The 20000-nt window shown below is 48.2% G+C and overlaps 1 protein-coding gene across 1 annotated transcript in view; it reads right to left on the bottom strand.

Moving 5' to 3' along the window:
- The window catches only part of LOC122259841 (histone H2A), a 3405-nt gene extending 2276 nt beyond the window's left edge, over positions 1-1129 (bottom strand). Inside the window, exon 1 of the mRNA XM_043026780.2 lies at positions 1-1129. This exon is cut by the window's left edge and continues 2276 nt beyond it. Coding sequence (XP_042882714.1) covers positions 733-1104 — 372 coding nt within the window. The 5' untranslated portion in view covers positions 1105-1129 and the 3' untranslated portion in view covers positions 1-732.
- Between the last annotated feature and the right edge of the window lie 18871 nt (positions 1130-20000).

Genomic DNA, 20000 nt, shown 5'->3' with positions numbered 1-20000 from the left:
TGATTCTCTCTCTCCTTCTTTCCCTCTCTCTCTATTTCACATTGATTCTCTCTCTTTCTTTCTTTCTTTATGTTTTCTTTCGCTTTGATTCTCTCTCTTTCTCTCCTTCTTTTTATCTCTCTTCTTCTTCTTTCCCTTTCTCTATCTCTCTTTCTTTATGCTTTCTTTCGCATTGATTCTCTCTCTCTCTCTCCTTCTTCTTTCCCTCTCTCTCTATTTCACATTGATTCTCTCTCTCTTTCTTTCTTTCTTTCTTTGTTTTCTTTCGCTTTGATTCTCTCTCTTTCTCTCCTTCTTTCCCTTTCTCTCTCGATCTCTCTTTCTTTATGCTTTCTTTCGCATTGATTCTCTCTCTCTCTCTCTCTCTCTCTCTTTCTTTCTCTCTCTCTTGTGTTCTTTCGCTTTGATTCTCTCTCTCTCTCTTTCTCATTCTTTATGAACACTGATATTGGAATTTTAAATTGCTTTTGGGTGGATGATAAGTAAATTAGTTGATTGGCACTTAGTATGTTGTGGGGGCATCGGTGAGTTGTTGATAAGTTGAGTATAATGACAATGTTATTGAAGAATATGACATTGATATTGCAATCTATGCATTTGGGCTTGGGGTTTGAGGTTGAGTAGCTAGTTTATTAGTTTGGGATTGATAGAGTAGTCAATTACATCTCTAGGGAGATTTTGTGGCTCCGAAAGGAGCCGATGTTGTTGAAAAGAGGCAACCGAGAGAAAGATTTATTTCTTCTCAGTCTTCTTGGGGAGGAGCACAGCCTGGATGTTAGGCAGGACACCACCCTGGGCAATGGTCACACCAGAGAGGAGCTTGTTCAGTTCCTCGTCGTTACGGATAGCCAGCTGCAAGTGACGGGGGATGATACGGGTCTTCTTGTTGTCACGGGCGGCGTTACCTGCCAGCTCGAGAACCTCAGCAGCCAGGTATTCCATGACGGCAGCCAGGTACACAGGGGCACCTGCTCCGACACGTTCAGCGTAATTTCCCTTACGCAGAAGGCGGTGAATCCTACCTACAGGAAACTGAAGGCCGGCCCTGCTCGAGCGGGACTTTGACTTGCCCTTGACCTTACCACCCTTTCCACGACCTGACATGATGCTTGCTTTATAGGTATCTCAAAAACCTTGCAAGCCAAATCCAAATTAAATAAGAAAAGAAGGTGAAAAAAGGATAAATAGCGCGAAGATAAGTGGGAAAGTGAAACTAGTAAGAGAGGTTAAAGAGGTGGGGCGAGGCCACCTGCTTGTTGGGGTCTTTTTCATTCATGCCTGAGCGTGGGGGGTGGTGAGGGGGGGGGAAAGGGGTCCCGTTTTCTGTGGCTGAGAGCCTGGGAAGCTGAGCCGATCGTGAGGGAGACTGGGGCACCTGTGACCTTGTGGCCAGGTGAGTAAAGCTGAAGGCTAAATAGAATAAATAAATAGCTGAAGGCTAATTATAGCTGAGGGCTATTGACAAATTAAAGTTATTGAACGAAAAGGTTAAACTAAGTCTAAAACATAAGATGGAGCAGAAGCTAAAATTAGGTTGAACACTTAACTTAAAATAAGAACTTAAAAACAAGAACGAAACAAAACGGAACATAAACGAAATCAAAAACAAATGGCTGAAGAAGAGGGAGTGGCTAGATAGAGGCAAAAAGAGCAACCTGGTGATGATGTGGCGAGGAGATGAAACATAGGTGAGTAAATATATACAAAAGAGAAATCGAGTAAAAGGTTCATGGTTCATTCATCTGGTGGGGGCGGTTTAATTCTGTGACAACTGGGTCTGACTGTTCAAAGTTGGAGGGTACGAACATAGATTACGTATTAAATCAGAATAATAAAAATAATAAAAGGGTGATAGCAATGGTGATACATAGTGCAAGTGCAGGATTGACAGTTTTAGTTGCAAGCAAGCAAGCCGGAAAAAAAAAAAAAAAAAAAAAAAAAAAAAAAAAAAAAAAAAAGCAAACAAGCAAGCAAGCAAGCCGAAAAGGCAAGCAAGCAAGCAAGCAAAAAAAAAAATAAAAAAAAAAAAAAAAAAAAAAAAAAAAAAAAAAAAAAAAAAAAAAGCAAGCAAGCAAGCCGAGAAAGCAAGCAAGCAGGCAGGCAACTATGGAAGACTGTCAATGTTGCATGATTATTGTTGCATGATTCATATACAATGGTGCAGCTGTTACAGTGCAGTGCAGCTATGAGGGTGCATTCATATTGCATTACAGTGCTTGGTCAGTGCTTGGTGTTGCGAATGCATAGTGCAATATTAGGGGGCTGCATGGGGTTAAAAAACGAAAAGGAACAAAGTAACGAAACAAAATGTGGTAAGAACAGGGTGGTTGAACGAATCAAAATAAATCGAAATAAATCAAAAGGAACTAAAGGTTTTTTTTTTTTTTTTTTTTTTTTTTTTTTTTTTTTTTTTTTTTTTTTTTTTTTTTTTTTTTTAGTTTATTTTTTTTCTCCCTTTTTCCGTAGACGCATCTCCATCCTACCCATTCTTTAACTCGCGTGCCCGCCTTATGCAATTGCATGAATGCAGTTGCATAATCACGAGCAATCGAATTAAAGTCCGTGGTAAGTTTGTAAAATGTTCCGTCCCTGAAACCACTCCGTGTGCGATACGTCCTCCCTTATCGCACGACCACCTGGCGGGCCGAGGCGGACCAGGTGACTAATCGTGCGACCAGCGAGGTCGTAGTTTACCTTTGAGTGACGTCAGAGTGGCCAGCCCTCTCTCCCCCGTGATTGGCTAGTTCTTACCACACTACAGGTGTTACCAGCTATGGCTGCAGCTGGTTTACAGAGGCGAAGCTTTTGTTGTCTTAAGCTTTTACTCTGTAGTGTGGTAAGAAATAGACGATCCTTTGGGGATTCTGAGGGTGACTTCTGGTTTTTATTATTTGTTTTTTTTGTTTGTTTTTTTATATAGCCTTATCTACGAACGTAAAACATGGAAATGGGATATGGTCGCAATATTAGTGTCGTGTGGCTGCGAAGATTGGTGGTGGTGTTTCGTTTTCGATGCATGTTAGTGACCTGGGCCACCATAGGTGGTTCGTTTGTGTGTTTGTGTGTTTTTCGATGATGTTGTTATATTGTTCGTCTTCCTGTTCGCGTAATCGTTCCCAGGTGTTCCTGCCTCGTCTGTGAATACGTGTATTTAACGGTTCTATGCTGTATGTTGCATGTAGTGTTTCTGAAGAAAGTCGATCTGTATATGTTGCGCCGTGTATCCATCTGAGTGCTTTGTTCTGGACTGATTGCATCTTTATTTTGTTGGAGTGTGATATGGCAATCAGCGGGATAGGTGTGTATTCGAGGATGGGTCTGACAGTTGTTTTGTATAGTCTGAGTTTTGTTCGTGATGAACAGCATGAGAACCGTCGGAGTTTAGTTAGTGTTGTTTTTGCTTGTGAGATGCGTTGGTTTATGTGTGTAGTGAGTCCAGTGCTTGTAAAGTGTAGGCCGAGAATGTTTCCTCTGTCGGTGTATGGCATGTGCGCGTTGTCGATGGTGATTGGTTGTGGGTTTCTACGTGCTATGGGTATAATCTTAAACTTGTTTATGTTCGTCTGTATTTTCCATTGATGCTCAAAGGTGTTGATGTTGTGAATAGCTCGTTCTGTTGTTCGTTTCATGAATTGTTGTGATTTAGAGGGGTGTGAGATTATCTGCGTGATATCGTCTGCATAGGAAATATAGTTACTGTATGGTGTGGGCGGAGGTAAATCGGCAGTAAACAGGATATAGAGGGTTGGCGAGATTACGCTTCCCTGTGGTACTCCACTTCTCAGGTGGATAGGGGTGCCCAGGTGTGAACCCAGGCGAATTGTGGCAGTCCTTTCGTCCAGGAAATTGCAGAGGAGTCGTGTTAGATGTGTAGGGAGTTGTAGTTGTGTTAACTTGTATTTGAGACCATCATGCCAGACCTTATCAAAGGCCTTGCTGACGTCTCGCAGTATGATGTTATTCTGGTGCTTGTTAGCGAGGCCGAGAGCGATCTCCTCGTAAGCGAGGGCGATAGCGCTCTCGGTCCCCCTGTGAGGCCGAAAGCCGTATTGCCTACTGTTTTGTTTGTTGTTGTTTTCAAGGTTTGTGATGAGTCTGCGTGTTATGACTCGCTCGAGCAATTTGCCTGGAACTTCTAAGAGCGAGATGGGGCGGTAATTCCCCACCTCGTGTAAAGACTTCCCCGGCTTTGCAATAAGGGTGATTATCGCATGTTTGAACTTCTCGGGGAAGTATCCTGTTGCCAGTGACGCATTGAAAATTCGGCGTAGGTTTTCGATCATATTGGGTGGTAGGTTTTGAATGATGGTTTTGTTTATGGTGCTTGCTCCTGGTGTTGTGTTTTTGGTGTGTTTTATGGTGTTAATTATTTCTTCTGTTGTGATAGGAGTGGAGAGGGGACCGTCCTCTGTGAGATTGTTTAGTCTGATGATGTTCTCTGGGAGAATTTGGTGTTGATGGTGTTGCAGGTAGTGTGTTACCTCGGTTTCTGTGGTGTTATCGAATCGGGCGTTCTCGGCGGGAGAGATTTGGAAGTTCTGTTGCCAGAACTCCCTGTGGAGTTGCTCCATCTCCTCCACCGAGTCCACCTTCTGTCGATTTGCGTTGTATAAGAATGTCGTAGTCTGTTTGTTCGATCCCATGAGATTTTTGAAGGTCCTCCAAAAATTCTTGGGATCTTTTGAGTAGTGACATAGTTTGTTCGCGAGTGTGTTCCAGTGATGTTTGTTCATTACTTTAACTTCGTGGGTGATTTGTGTTTGTATTTCTTTGTATCGTGTGCGTAGTGGTGCGTCCCAGCCCCGTGTTGTTGTTAGCTGGTGTAGGTGATTGTATTGTATTTTAAGCAATCTAAGGCGAGGTGTGTCTCTGTAGTGGGGGATTGTTTTGTATGTTGTTCTGGGTATGTTGGCCCGTCGGGCCGTCTGTATGTCTGTGTACCACTGTTCAAGGTGGGTGTTTATTGTGTGTGTGGGTTGCCCCTCGAGATCGACTATTGGCGTGTTTTCGAGTGCTTGTTTGAATGCCTCCCAGTTTGCATGTTTTAAAGACTCTCGGGGTTGTGTAGGGATCATGATGGGGTTTGTAGAGAGTGTTAGAATGACCGGGAGATGGTCGCTGGATGTGACATCGCCTGTTTTGATGTGGTAGTGTAGATGTGCTGTGTGGTTCGCGAGAACTATGTCGGGTGTTGTTGCTGTGTTGCGTGTGAGGAATGTTGGAGAGTGTGGACCGAGGTGTGTGAGTCTGCCGCGTTGTATGTACGAGGCAAGGCCTCTTCCCACAGTGTTTGTGTGGTTGTACCCAAAGAGTGCGTGGTTGGCGTTAAAGTCTCCCATGAAGTATATTGGTTTGTTGTGCCTCAGGAGCTGCATGATGTCAGGTTCTGGAATGTATGGTCTTCGTGGTGGAATGTATAGTGTTGCAAGTATGATGGGTCCTTGGGGGGTGTTAATTTCGACTGCCAACATGTCAGAGACGAAATTATTAATGATTTTGTGGGTGATGTTTGATTTGATCGCAATTGCTACGCCGTCATTTCTTTCCTGTGAGATGTTGGAAGAATAGACTGAGTAGGTGAAGATTTTGAGTGGTTCTGTATCTTTGAGACCATGGCTGTTTATAAGTATGATGTGTGGGTCGTGCTGTCTGTATGTGTTACAAAGTTCGCGTTTTCGTGTTGTCCAGTGTAATACATTGTGTTGTATAACAGTGAGTGACTGCGTTATGTTAGTTGTAGTATCAATGATGTATTGTTTTCTTGTCTGTGATACAGCAAGCGCTGTTGATGTTGTCTAAGCTGTCACGTTTTTCCATGTAGGTGTAGTCGAATGCGAGGTTTCCTTCTGTGAGGTGTCTATGCAGTTTGTCTATTGCGACCATATTGTTGTAATTTGTGTTCGTAAATACCCATTTTACTCGATTTCTTAAAATTTCTCGCCCGATCTCAGCTCGGGTCGAGAACTGATACTTGTCAGGGTCCTTAGCAAAAAGTCGTATGCCGTAATAGTCGGGATCTCTGACCGTGCCATCGATCAGCCTTTCACGCCCGTCCTTCCCTATGTATGCGCCCTCAGGTGCCATAGGGTCTAATGATGGCTGGGGTTTCGTGGAAGCGAGGTGTCTGTCCCTGGAGGTTTCCCTCTTGGGTTTGGGGCCATGCTTTGGCTTAACAGACTCTGCAGGTGTAGGGTCTGTTGGCGCTTGCATGGGGTTGGCAGGATTGCTCACTGGAGGCGGTCTGTGTATGAGTGTTGCCTGTGAGGTTGCATCGCAAGTTGGTGGTCTTGCAGGGGGGGAGGAGGTGGGGACGGTGGGAACTGTGGGAGGGGGTTCCACCACCTTCAAAATACCCCAAGAATCCCCGTCCCCTAAATCGAGGTCGGGGAGGTTGTTTAAGGCCAGAGCCTCTCTGGCATGTTGCCTGAAACCCTTCTCTGGGTGGATGAGGTTTTGCAGGTGCGCATGTAGAAGGATAATCATTACGTTCTTGGATAGGTCATTAGGGAGGGCGAGGTGAATGGTTGGCTGTGCCTTTGGAATGGACTGAGCTTTAATGTCCTGTCTAACCTGATTTAGGAGGGGCTTCCATGCATTGGTCGTCGCCTGGACTGTCTCGATTGCGGTCTCTTGTGCGACTGCCTTGATAGGCTTCGCCTCTATTTCTTTTATTTTTTCTTTTTCATATTCGGAAGAGTCCTTAAGGGCCTGCTTCCTCGTCGGACAGCTGTTGGCGAAGGTGCGGTGTTCCCCTCCACAGTTTAGACACTTTTTATGGTTACTGGTGCACTCCCTGTAGGTGTGCGTTTTGGAGCCACATTCCGAGCACAAGGTCTTTGTCTCCTCTTTGCACTTGTTCTTGGTGTGGCCGTACGCATAGCAATTCATGCATTGACTGAGAGGTGTATACCTCTCAAATTCTATTTGCCAGGGGGCCACGAACAGTTTAAAGAGGTAAAGACCATTTTCTTTGATTTTGTTAGCTGATGCATGGTCAGAGAACCTGGCTTTAACTATGTATTTTGTCTTCATTATGAACACATGTTCTACTTTGGCGTATGGAGCAGAGGCCATGATCTCATCAGAAATCTCTTTCTCGTTCTCGCTTACCACTTGACGGTCCAGTTTTTTGAAAACCAGAGTGAGTTTGGCTCTCATGTCGAGTGGTAAGATGGGTGTGAATCCATGTTTGGTCAGGGTCGTCAGAGAATTGGTCGAGAAGAGCTTTTCTGCTTGAGAGGCATCTTCAATTATAGCTAGGTACCCATCATGGGTGGAGAAGTACCGAAGTGCTCGGACCTCAAGGTCGAATAGAGTCTGGGCTAGCAACTCTCTTCGTCTCGGTGAAGGACCACCAGTGACATTGATTTTAATTTTGACCATGATGTCAAGTCATATGGCTGGCAAAGAATGAATGAGATGGTGGATGGGGTGGGGTGAGGGGGTGGGATGGGGTGATTGATGGTGACAGGTGAGATGATAAGATAGAAAATGGAGGAGTTCAGGGAGAGAGAAAGATAGAAAATGTCTAGATGATGGTTTAGGGGTTGCTCTTTAATTTACGAGGGCTTACTCTCGACCCCCCCTAGAGGCAGGCTGGTTGCGTTCTCCAGCGCCTTAGGGGATTGGAGCTCTGTGTTGGGCACCTCCCTTGCTGCCAATCCTTGCTACAAAGGGGCAGTAGGTAAGGGCGCACTCCCCAGACGAATACAAAAACCCCAGGGGGTTTATGTAGGTCCAGGAAGTCACAGGAAAGAGGAAAGATTTCAGAGAGAGAAAAAGCACACCCAAATGTCACCTCAGACTGCTGGGCCTCCCTATTCAGGGGTCGTAGCCAAGGGCTACCCTGAGATAGAGAGTGCTGCGGGTCTGAGGAGGGGTGTAATATTCCTGTGCCACCGGTCAGTATGCGTGCAAGAAACCGCTGAGGGCGGAGGCAAACAAGCAAAAAAATCCGAAAAAGTTCGGGTAATTTACTTTAAAAGTTACTTTAATAAATTAATTAATTAGCAATTAGGGCTGCGGCGCGATTGAGGCCCCGGTAGACCAGGGTTGCTCAATGACACTTTAGCTTATCTAAGTGCTTATTAAGTTAATTTAATAAGAGCATAGGTGGCGTAGGCCTTGCAAGCCAAAACCAGAGCTTACCTATTTATAGGCGCCCACCGTTGAAACTTACCGATAGCGTTAGATGGCAACGGTTCCCACGCCCGTTGAGCCACTAGCTGGGGCTCACTCACCTGAGGCTGGCGCCCGTGTCGGCCCATAAAAGGAAAAATCCTTATCGGTGTTTACTCCCCCGCAATAAGGAACCGCCTTGTCGTGGCGCGGGGGCTTGAACTCCTTCCTCGGAAGAGCCCGTCCTAGAATTGGCCAGTCTCTCCCTCCCGTTGAGGTGGCCTTCTAGCGGTTGATTCTCCGAGGAAGGACGACTAAGCGTTCCTAGGTGCTGATCTAGTAGGTGGGATCACACCCCCCCCTGGTCCTCCCCCCAGGGGGGCACACACCTGCCCACGTGTTTGCCGTGCGTGGCGCCCCTGTGCGCTGGGAGACGGGAGTCCTGGAGGTTGAGCGATGCCGTGTATGAGTACGCCCTGCGGCTAGCAACACGCCTCTTTGGTCCTCTATTCCAGCAAGACGGGTGGCCTGATCTTGGCTCGATTAGGTCAATCGGCTGGTCTCTCTTTTGAGCTAGGCTAGGGTCAAGCAGCTCCTGTCTTGCAGGCAATCGCATGTATTTGCGAGTGCCATCAATGCGAGGCAGGGGTTGCGTATATCCTCCCACCACCCCTGTGGCTTCTGAGCATGGTCTCAGTGCACAGCTTCCCCTTGTTGGACTCCGTGGTGGGTGGGGGCGTGGGAGGATGAATTGAACACTCTATATATGGCATCCTTCTCTAAAAAAACCCTGACTGACCCCCACGTTGACGAACCGGGCACGAAAATGACCAAGGCTGTCACCTTGGAACCTTTTAAGGTCCTTGGAGACAAAAGTAAAAAGTTGGGAAAGGCTCTGGCGTCGGTTCAGAGAAAGCCTACCCAAGAGCCTCGGGCTGGACCCTCCAAACCAGCCCTTGGCACTGACAAGTCTCTGGCGTCGGTTCAGAAGACGAGTCAAAGTAAAAATGGAAGCCAGACAGGACCCTCCAACCCTGCTGGCCCCACTGCCAAAATTCCGGCGTCGGTTCGGAAGGTAGGCATTAAGCGTCCTCGGCCGGCTACAGACTCGGAGGGCGAGTCTGTAGCCCCGAGTCGGTTCCCCCAGTTTAGGGTTCCCCCCAAACCGGAAGGATTCGACAACGCTTATCAGATGGTACGGGCTCTGGAAACCCAGAGACAGTGCCGTCTGACGATTAGAATTGCCAAAGACAAAGGCATGATAATCATCCCTAAGGACCAGGCCACTCTCACCTTCCTCCAGGAGACTGACAAGCTCCAGGACGGACGGAAGGTGAGTTTGGCGGCCCTGACTTCTGATGAGAGGAAGTCCAAGATGGTGCTTCTTGGCTTCCCTCAGATGTATGACCTTGAGGTCATCACTGCCCATCCTAAGGTGGTGGGAGCTTCCCGACTTTCCAAAGGGAAGCACCCAACCAGGCAAGTCCTGGTCACCTTGAAGGGAGCCCCAGTATCGTCCCTGGACCTTGGTAATTGGGGCTCCTACAACCTCAGGACGTATGTCCCTGACCCGCTCCGTTGCTTCACGTGTCAGAAGTACGGACACCACCAGGCCACTTGCTCTGCAAAGCCGAAGTGTGGTGTCTGTAGTCAGGCACACAGCACGGAGGTGTGCCTCAAAGCACACAAGGAGGGCAAGCGGGACACTACTGCCAAGTGTCCCAACTGCCACAAAAAGCACCATGCCTGGAGCCTCGGATGTTCCGTCAGGAAGGAAGAGGCTCTACGGCGACAAGAGGTCGTTGCAAAACGACCGGACTTTGTTCCTGCCCCTCCAGGCACTTACGTCTGGGGGCAGAACAAAGGGGTAAGGGCTCCCCCCCCTCCTAAGAGGAAGGAAGCACCGCCCAAAACAAAACCACCACCGGACACCTCCAACACAAAGGAGTTTCCGGCCCTGGTGGGTGTTCCAAGACGGAAACAGACCCGGAAGGGGTCTGGGAACACACCAAAGGCCAACCCAAGAGCGGAGAGTCAAACCCTGTTTACGGAGAATGACTTGACGCTCCTGCTGACGGCAGTTGTCACAGCAGTTGCGTCAGCATTGGGACGGACCAGTGAAGAGACGGAGAAGGCAGTCGAGGTCGCCGTCACGGCAATGACCCAGACTGTCGCTGCCCTGAAGGAAAGGGATGTAAGGCCCAAGGCCTCTACACCCAATCCAACTCAGGGCGAGACTCCTCTCCCCACAAACCCCCAGGGCGAGACTTGTCTCCCCACCCAACCCGCGGCCAAGACCACACTGGCAGAGCCTGAACCCAAACCCCAAAGGGCGAGGAAGCCACGACCATCCAGAGTGAAGGTCAAGGCGACCAGGGGTTCTCCACCTCCCAGGAGACCCAGCCCTTCAAATGGCTCGACCTGTCCTGACGACAGTGACGAGTCCAGTGAGGAAATCACGATCAGTGAGGAACTCACCAAGGAGTTGTCAGACTCCGAAATGTCTGACGTTACCCACACTGGGGCGTCAGACACTGAGACCGATTATGTCGACGTCATTGACGACGCAGACTTAATGGACTCAGATTAGCACAATGGCTCCTAATCTAAGCATACTGCAGTGGAATATCAACAGCTTTTCCCGGAGGAATGCCCTTCTCCACGCGATCGTGCGATCTCGGAACATTGACATTGTCATGCTCCAGGAGACTTTAACAGGAGACACTGTTCGCTTCTCAGGATATCATCCCTTTGTGTTGCCCTCTAATGAAGGCACCAGAGGTTTGATTACCCTCGTGAAGTCGAATATTCCCTGCTCCCTGATTGCCGATCCTGTGCAGTGTGGAGAAGGTGTTGAACTCCTAGCAGTTGAGATCCATATGGCTGGGGGTCCCCTCAAGCTGTACAATGTGTACAGCAGGCCAACCTGTAGGAGCTTAGATATTAGTGAAGTCTGTGCTGCTGCGGCACACGAGCCAATTCTCATAGGGGGAGACTTCAATGCCCACCACCCCATCCTGGCTCCCACGCGGAACCGGGATGTGGCAGGCTATCACATAGCCGCGGTGCTTGAGTCATGCCCCGAGATTGCTCTCCTCAACAACCAGGAGCCTACGCACGTTGGCGGGGGGGTCCTTGACCTTACCTTTGTCACTGCGGCCTTGGTCGAGAGGATTCGTTGGTCTGTGGACAACACTGCCACGAGCGATCACTATGGGATAGTCACCACCATCTTGGATGCTGGCCCAGCCCCTGTGCCCCAGCACAATCCTCGATGGAAGGTGGACAGGGCCAACTGGAAAGCTTTCCAGGAGGCCCTGGCCAGGTGCCTCAGAACCAGTGAATTCTCACATAATGATAATGTGGATACACTTGAGGCAAGACTAGTTAATGCCATAGACGAGGCAGCCTCAGAGACCATTCCCAAAACTCGTCCGTGGTCCAGGTGTTTTAAAGACGCCTGGTACTACAATGATGAGGTGAAGGAGGTCAACCACAGAATCAATATGTGCAGAAGACACTTCCGCAGACAGAGAACCCCTGAGAACCACGCTCTTTTGAGAGAGGCTCTCAGGGATGCTCAGGAAACTGCTAAGAGGGTAAAGCAGGAAAAGTGGCTGGAGTGGTGTGAGTCCTTTGGCCACCAAACCTCCCTTACAGAGCTGTGGAACCGCATCAGACGGGCCACAAATCGCTCAGCCCCCAGAATGACCCACCATGACCCGCGGTCGGAGGCGGAGAGACTGGCACTCGAGTTCTCTGCAAGAACAAGTAGCGCCGGTCTACCAGCAGAGTTGAGGGCATGCCAAGAGGAACTGCTTCCAGGCAGGCATGCCCTCATCAGAGAAAAGGCGGTCGAGCCTGATGATGCCGATGCCATGTTCTCTCTGAGGGAACTAAGGCGAACATATAAGACCAGTTCGCGGTCAGCCCCGGGTTGTGATGGGATCTCCTACCCCATCATTTCCCACCTAGGACTTGAAGGTGAGCTTGCACTCTTGCATCTTATCAACAGGTCCTGGGAGACTTCCTCACTACCACAGTGCTGGAAGAGGGCTGACATAGTTCCCATCCCTAAACCAAAGGAGCCGGGTCGGTACCGCCCCATCTCTCTACTCAGCTGCCTGGGAAAGACGGCAGAGAGAATGGTACTGAACCGGCTCCAATGGAAGCTGGGACCTCCACATGAACACCTACATGGGTTCACAAGGGGTAAGAGCACTGCTCACAGTATAGCCACTTTACTGAGCACTGTCAGCAAAACCAGGTCTGTCATTGTTTTCCTGGACCTGGAGAAGGCCTTTGAACTGGCGAGCCCACTTGCCATTCAAGAGGTCCTGATCCGCAAAGGAATCAAGGGCAGACTGCTTGCCTGGATTGGTGACTACTTTCGGGACAGAACTGCCAGAGTGAAGTTCCAAGGTCACCTTTCCAGGCATCTACCCCTGGAGAATGGCACTCCACAAGGGGGGGTCCTCAGCCCGGCTCTGTTTAACACCCTCATGTTAAGCATCCTCGACATTCCACTCCCAGTGGGGTGCAAGATCATCTCATATGCAGATGATCTGGCAATTATCTCTGTTGGGAGGAAGAATGAGAATTTAATCAGAAAGACCCAGCGTTGTCTGGATCTAATGTCTGAGGAATGCCGCAGAGTCGGGCTTAAGATCTCAGCAGCCAAATCGAAGGCAATGGCGCTGAAACAGGATGTCCGAGACCAAAGGCTGCGAGTCCAAGGGTTAGAGCTAGAGTGGGTTCATGTCTTCCAATACCTGGGTGTATGGGTTGACAGTAAGCTTACTTTCCGCTCGGAGGTTCAATATCTCCTAGAACGGACCAAGGCAAGACTCTCTGTCATGAGAGCTCTGTCAGGGCGGCGCTTAGGGGCTGGGCACCGTGTACTAAGATCCTTCTATGTGCACGCTGTCCGTCCCATTGTGGACTACGCCTCCGTCGCCCTGATTACGGTCAAGCCTGGACTACGGCAAAGGCTTGACGTCATGCAAAACGATGCCGCCAGGATCATTCTGGGTGCTCCTATATGGGCTAAGGTTGCTAACCTACTCTTGGAGGCCAACCTTTTCCCTCTGGACATCCGGATCGATCAGATGGCGGCTCAGTTTCTTGCCAAAGTCTTACAGTCCCCGTCGGACTCGCAGCTAAGACAAAAAGTGCAGCGTCGGCTCGTACAGAACCATGAACTCTTTGCCAACAACTCCTGGCTGTCTCATACAGCCAGGGTGTTGATACGCTTTGAGCTCAAGGAGACTCTGTTGGTCAAGGGCATGGACCTCCCCCACCCTGACTATGCCACAGCCCCGCCGTGGGCAAGATCCTTGATAGAGTATTCTGTCATGAACCTGTCAAGGAGAAAGACTCAGTACTCTCCGTCTCTTTTGAAGGCTGAGGCGGAGAGGAACATTGCAGAAATCACTCCACCAGGTAGTAAAACCTACTTCACGGATGGTTCTGTAGACCCCATTTCCCACACTGCAGGCGCCGGCTTTGCAGCAAGGGACGTAGCACAAGCTATGCGGGTGTCCGACAATGCCTCCTCGCTCCAAGCAGAGGCTGTCGCTATTATGGGAGCCCTAGCCCATGCAGCCCAGACGGACGGGCATGTTGTCATACATACAGACTCTAGGGCCGCCATTGACAGCCTGCAGCAATGCACGCCCCTTGATAACGTTTACCTTCTGACCACGATTCTCACTATTGCTCAGAGAATCCTGGATCAGGGTAGACGCATTATCATCAACTGGATTCCAAGCCATGTTGGTATTAAAGGGAACGATGTAGCTGACAGGCTAGCGGAGGAAGGCAGGAAAAAACCCTTGAGTAATCTTGTGGTGCATCCTAGCCGAGAACTGCTAAGGCGTAAGTTGATGGCTGCAGGGCAGGTCGGTGCCCTGCAGCGCCACAGAGAGGAAGCGAGAACCTCCCCCTCGGCCAGCTGGTACTCAGACGCCACAGGCTATGAGTCGCTGATACTCTCTAACAGACTACCAAGGCGAGCCGAAGTCAGTCTTCACAGACTGAGATTAGGCTACCCTTGTGCGTGGCAAATCATACCCACCATTGGGCATGATGAGCGACGCTGCAGCCATTGTGGCGCGCCGGACGCCAATTTAGAGCACTATCTGATGGAATGCGAGCACACTCGCTTCCTCAGGCAGGGCCCTGAGACGACAGCCGCTGGGTTGGTAAGGCGGCTATGCCTATTGCTTTCCCCGTGGCAACTGGAGCGCCTTCAGGCAATCCAACCGCCACGGTAAGCATTCAGTTATGATGATCAGATGAGTCAGCACTTATAGCTGGCAGAGGCCGGGCCGCCTCGTGCATATAGCCCGGGCGAAGGAAAGCCTTCGCAAATCTCTCTGAACTGAACTGAACTCGGTGTTTACTCAAGAGGCAGAACCTCACCTGAGATAACAGCACCTGCTCCAGCTTACCTGCACCATCTGAAGCTATTTAGAAGCCTCAGAAGAAGAAGAAGAAGAAGAATCTACAACTCTTTGAAGGAAGAGTTATAGTCTACATGCTAAGTGTGTAACACTTATAGCAAGAAGAAGAAGAATACCTGGATTACCTGAGTTAATCCCAAGAGAGTAACACTTATGCCAAGGAGTTGACATCTTTAAGGAATTGGCATACTAAAAGAGATCCCTTCATAGTAAGGGTTTTGACACTCGGCTCTCTCGAGCCAAGCACCTCGGTGCTACAAGAGATCCTTGTAGGCACACACCTGTCCCCCCCTGTCCTTTACCACCACTTTTCGGCGTTAGGATAACACCTTGTGTTTCTGAAGGCGAACCCTGCGGTTTACCCGGCGAAGGCCGGGGTCTCAAAGGGGTCCCTTAGTCGGGATACTGTAAGAAACACTCGGAGGTTGCCACCTTTGTCAGGCTTAGGGAACGGCGGCAGGCCACTCTAACACTCCTGCCAACTCTAGCTAGACACCGTCTACATAGCCAACCTGGTTAGGCTCCTCAGAGATAAGAGGAGGTTGTCAGAGATAGGACTTAATCTGACAACTCAGGCAGGACTTGGACTTTTTTCAGTGGTAGGATCGAGCCATGCGCTTGGAGCCATGGGTTCGACTACCAAGATCAAGATAAACTTAGATGGAATCCCGACGATGACCAAAAAGCACGAACTGAATACTCTGATGTTTGGCAATGGCATCCACTTCTTGCGGATAATTGACACCAGAAATGGCTACCTTGTTTTGCCAAAGTCTTTGCAAGATGCTGACAAAATTATGGCTCCCGATTTTAGGCGAAAACTCCTGTCCTCAGGTTTTGCCCCACAGATGCCTCTAGAGACCAAAGCCAAGATGACCATTGTGGTGAAAAAAGTTGACACTTATATCACCAGCCATACAAATGAAGAGATAAAAGAAGAATTGACTAAGCAATTGAATACCAATATTGAAGAAGTATACAAGATGCCACAGCATGGGATAGTAAAGATACGATTCCCAGACATCCTGACTGCCAATAAGATCAGAGAGCAAGGACTCATCCTCTTTAATTACAGTATTAACCCTGCCCAGATCGAGGAAGAGCGATTCACCAGAGTCATTCAATGCATGAGTTGCTATGAATATGGTCACGTCAAAGGGAAATGCACAAAGAAGAATTCTGAAATATGCAGTGAATGTGGTCAGACCGGGCATCGGTTCACATCATGTAAAAGTACCACGAAAAAATGCCTAAACTGTGGAGGCGAACACAGAACTCTTTCTGGAAGCTGCCCTATAAGAAGGAAAGAAATCACAAAAGTCGAAGAAAAGAAGCAAGAGAAAGAAGTACAAAAAGAGTCCAGACTACTCAGTGAAGTAGTAAAAACCACTGCAAAGGCTACAGCAAAGGTCGAGAAAACGATCGAAAAGACTGCCAAAGCCACAGCCGAAATAACAAAGACGGCTATCAAAGAGACACAGCCTCCAATTATGCAGCTGCCAAACAACCTAGCTGTCAAGACCCTGATCGCCCTGATGCACGCTCACCTGGCCAACCTTGCCCAACCAGGCTGCTTTGCAGAACAAGCAAAGCTAGCCTTGAGGAGAAACAACCTTCCCGAAATGGACCTTCCTAACGACGTTAATTCGGCAGGCATCCTGAGGGTAATGTTGCCAACAGAACCCTCAGACACTCCCAAAGAAACCTCAGAAACACTCGAAGAAGAAGAAATGCCAGAACTGCCAGTTCTTGAAGAAGAAATGCCGCCACTGGAAGAGCCCACTGCACCAGTACCCCAGTATGTGAGGGTGCCATCCCCACACAGGTGCAAGAATGTGAAGAAGGCCAGGGAAGCAAAGGGCAAAGCTGTAGGAGTCATCCTATACACTGCCGAGAAAAACACTACAAACGGCAATATTGATGATGATGATGTTGCAGAATACATCAAAAATGGCAGAATGAAATACTCCTACAATAATCAGAAGCTGAAATCTGATGAATGTGCCAGTATCATCGATAAGAGAATTAGGGCAGCCTCCCTAAATCTCGTTGGTGTGGCTATCACTTACCTCGACCCTGAGTCCTACAGGAAGAGGAGGAATGGCTATGATGAGTCCCAAGAGAGGCATGAAGATGGACCTGCAGCCAAATCTAAGTGAATCACACCATCACAGTAGTTCAGCAGAACGTCCTCAAGTGGACTATGGTTCGTAGGAACGAACTGTCGGGCATGTATAGAGCCCTAAATGCAGATGTAGTCCTGATCAACAGTCATGGTTTGAAGGACACAGACAGGCTGAAACTGTTCCCCTACTTATGTTATCAGAGGAACAGGACTGGAGAAGCAAGTGATGGCATAGCAATAGCAGTCAGAAGAGAAATCAAACACAAGATTCTCGACGACTTTGACGAAATGCTGGCAATGGAGATAGAGACCAGCAGAGGTCCAATAGTAGTGGCTACAATGTATCTGCCTCCAAGAAGGGCAATTGTTCCACTACAAGACTTATACAGTCTGCTTCGACGAAGATTACCCACATACATAGTGGGAGACCTCAATGCCAACCATCCAATGCTAAACAATAGAGCAGGCAACCAGGTTGGCAATGCTATTGCTAGAATGGTTGCTGATGGAGACCTAATTCACATGGGACCAGACTTCCCTACTTACATCACAGGGAATACAGCAACCAAACCAGATATTGCACTATGCAATAACCAAGCTCATCACAACGTGATCATGGAACCGGGCCCTGCAAGCACCAGTGATCACCTGCCCATCATCCTCAAGATATCATCCAACCCAATCCTGAAAAGCCTAAACTGTAGCAGATTCAACTTTAGAATGGCTAATTGGGGAGGATTCAAGGATGAGCTCCAGTCCAAGCCTGCAGCCAACTTGAGGACTGCAACATTGGAAGAGATTGACGAGGAAGTCGAAAAGTGGTACAGCGACGTTGAAGCTGCACTTGCTCATCATGTACCCAAGAGCAACCACAGGACTATCCCCCATCCAAGGCTAACAGCTGAAGTAAGACTGCTAAATATACAGTCGAATCACCTGCAGCACTATGCAGGGATTCATGGATGGACACAAGACCTGAGAGCAAGATACAGAAGCTTGCAAAGAGAACTCTCTAATCAATGGAGGAGAGCAGCAAATGACAAGTGGGAAGAACTTGTTCGAAAAGTGGAATGGGACCGAAAAGATCCACAGTCCTTCTGGTCAGGAATAAAGAAACTGATGGGAAGAAGTGAAAGCAGAAGTAGCTACCTCCTCAACGAACAGGATGAGAAGATTTATGAAGAAGAAGAACAAGAAATCCTGTTCAGAAATTACTGGAGAAATTGTTTCCGAATTACCGAAGAAGAAGAAGAGAACTTTGACAGTGATTTCGAGGAGACCATCATAGAGGAAATAGGAAGGCACATGCACCTCCTATATCCAGAAGCTGCTTCTGACTTCACTAGACTGGACCCCACAGATCCACTAATGACCAAGATCAACCCCACAGATGTCAAAAGAACTATTCAGAGTTTCAAGAATAGAACTGCTCCAGGCAAAAGCAGGATCAACAAAACAATCCTGCAAAATCTTCCAAACAAGATGTTGCTGAGACTGGCAAACATATACAATGCCTCTCTCACTGCTGGCTACTTCCCTGACCACTTCAAGGAAGCAAGAGTCAGGATGATACCAAAAGCCGGGAAAAATCCAAGAAAAGTAGAGAATTACAGACCAATATCTCTGCTGGAAGTCCCAGGCAAAGTCTTTGAAAAGATACTGAACATAAGATTGCGAAATCACCTGGAGATTAACGATTTACAAAATCCCAGGCAACATGGCTTCAGACCAGGCAGAGGAACATCAACAGCCATTGCAATCATATATGAAGAAATCGCCAATGCCATGAGCGAAAGGAACCAAGTCAATGTGGTTCTGAGAGATGTGGCCAAAGCCTTCGACAAAGTTTGGCACACAGGCCTGAAACTTAAGATCATCAGGCTGAACCTCCCGACGTCCTTGACCAAGCTATTATGTGACTTTGTTGAAAGTCGGAGTGCAAGAATAGTCGTCGGCAATACAGTCGGCGAAGCAATTCCCCTCATGAGTGGAGTTCCACAGGGAAGCTGCCTCTCACCGACACTGTTCACCATATATACAGCAGATCTGCCTGAACCATCACATGGCAGCAATCACTATATGTATGCCGACGACATCACTCAGATAATCAAGTATGAAGGGAGATCGATCGAGATGATGGCACTCAGAACTGCCAGAGCCATAGAGACCATCAATCGATACGAAAGACAGTGGAAGATCTCAACCAACATGAGAAAATTCCAAGTCATTCCTGTGGCCAAATTCAAGACAGCAGATCTGATAGTGGACGAGGAAGCAGTGGACTACTGTGACAAAGGAAAGATACTAGGGCTAACAATTAGCAGAAGAGGAATTGTCCCTCACATAAATGAAAGAGCAACCAAAGCTAAACATCAGCTGAACAAGATCAGAAGGTTCCAGACACTGAGTACTGAAACCAAGCTCTACATTTATAAAGCCCTAGTGCGGCCCATCATGGAATACCCGCCAGTGCCTACTCACACCATTTCCAGAAGGCAGATGATGCAGCTACAGACTATTCAGAACCAGGCAGGCAAATGGATTCTGAATATTCGCTTTCCCGAAGTAGTCACTGCACGAGAGATCCATGAAAGACTAAGGATCGAGGCGATCAACCAGAGACTCCACCATCAAGCCAGAAGAAGATGGACAAAAATCCAAGATGAGGATGAGGAGCTCTACAATCGCCTCAACGTTCGTCCAGAAGGCACACATGCCTGGTGGCCCAAAAGCCTCAGCAGAATCAATGGCATTGAAGAAGTTGAGGCCATATTCACGGCATCAGGTACAGGAGACCGATGATGTAAGGAGGCAACCATGAAGAGGAGAACACAAAAAGAAGATTAAGTCAAGAATGAAGAAGTAAACTTCAAGAGGACCTGCAATCAAGAAATCAAGACTCAAGATTTTTTAACACCTTTTAACCCAGACCACAAGCCAACCCACAGGGCTCCACTTCAACGTCAAGCACGGCACATCATGCATAGCAGTGAGAGGTGACGTGCGAGGTCGGCGAAGTGCAGCGTGGGCAGAGCTTCAGAATGTAAAAATCAAAAAAAAAAAAAAAAAAAAAAAAAAAAAAAAAAAAAAAAAAAAAAAAAAAAAAATCCCTTAAAAAATAGCCTGCTAGGTGTTCTGGTTTCTGGCTGCCTCCCGAGGGGTTGACCCGGGGCTTTGTTCAGCTACTAAGGGCGCACATGCAAGCTATTCTCTGACTTCTTTCTCCTGGTCTTACAACTTATCTTTTCTCCTTTCTCCACCTTTCTCAGCTTTCCTTCTATCACTGTATCTCC

Source organism: Penaeus japonicus, unplaced genomic scaffold (assembly GCF_977035675.1).
Source record: "Penaeus japonicus unplaced genomic scaffold, GWHDUDI00000001_assembly GWHDUDI00000015, whole genome shotgun sequence".
NCBI lineage: Eukaryota > Metazoa > Arthropoda > Malacostraca > Decapoda > Penaeidae > Penaeus > Penaeus japonicus.
Note: the sequence above shows the minus strand (reverse complement) of the source record. Positions and strands in the feature narration are given on the sequence as shown.